The sequence below is a fragment of the Eimeria tenella genome, genomic scaffold, assembly GCF_000499545.2.
Source record: "Eimeria tenella Houghton genomic scaffold, Eth_scaff3322, whole genome shotgun sequence".
Classification (NCBI taxonomy): domain Eukaryota; phylum Apicomplexa; class Conoidasida; order Eucoccidiorida; family Eimeriidae; genus Eimeria; species Eimeria tenella.
This window is the reverse complement of record NW_013543137.1, coordinates 375-1,162: the sequence shown is the minus strand read 5'-3', so window position 1 is coordinate 1,162 and position 788 is coordinate 375. Positions and strand designations below refer to the sequence as shown.

The 788-nt window shown below is 46.2% G+C and overlaps 1 protein-coding gene across 1 annotated transcript in view; it reads right to left on the bottom strand.

Moving 5' to 3' along the window:
* Positions 1-120: 120 nt before the first annotated feature.
* The window catches only part of ETH_00039465 (uncharacterized protein), a gene marked incomplete at both ends in the record, with an annotated part of 829 nt that continues 161 nt past the window's right edge, over positions 121-788 (bottom strand). Inside the window, 3 exons of the mRNA XM_013376322.1 lie at positions 121-239; positions 420-503; positions 704-748. Of these exons, the coding sequence (XP_013231776.1) occupies positions 121-239; positions 420-503; positions 704-748 (248 nt within the window). The remainder of the gene's footprint in view (positions 240-419; positions 504-703; positions 749-788) is intronic.

Below are 788 nucleotides of genomic sequence, written 5' to 3'. Positions count from 1 at the left end.
AGGGTTTAGGGTTTAGGGTTTAGGGTTTGGCTGCAGTTGAAGTGCTGCACTTCGCTGCGACTAAACTCTAAACCCTAAACCCCAAACCCTAAACCCTAAACCCTAAACCCTAAACCCCAGTTAGTCTCTTTTGAAGAAAGAGGCAATGTCTGCAGTCCTCATTGGCCTTCCTTTTCCTCTTCTGTTTGTTTTAACAGCTGCGGGGGCAAAAGAAGAAACCCTCGATGGTTTGTCGACTTCTGCAAACGCAAACGAAAGCCTAAACCCTAAACCCTAAACCCTAAACCCTAAGGGGTTAGGGAAGGCGAGCGGCCAGCCTGCGGCTGTGGTGTCTTTAATAAACAAGGGTGTAGGGTTTTGCTTAGAGATGAGGGTTTAGGGTTTAGGGTTTAGGGTTTAGGGTTTAGGGTTTAGCTGACCTATTGGCTCCACCTCCGCCGAAGGGGACTCTGCAGTTTCTTCATCTGCGTCGCTGCACTCATCTGATATTGCGTACTTGCACTCTGAAACGCAAACCCTAAACCCTAAACCCTAAACCCTAAACCCTAAACCCTAAACACTATAAGCAGTGCCTCAAGTTCTGATTTGTACAAAATGGACTTAAAAAACCACAGTGTATACGAGGCCCTAAAACGAGTTCCCCAATCTTAAACCCTAAACCCTAAACCCTAAACCCTAAACCCTAAACCCTAGTTGAAATCACCTTGAAGAAACTTCATTGTAATTCCTCCCCTGCTTATCATTGACACTGCGCGAACCCACCAAAAGTATTTTCAGCCCCAACACCT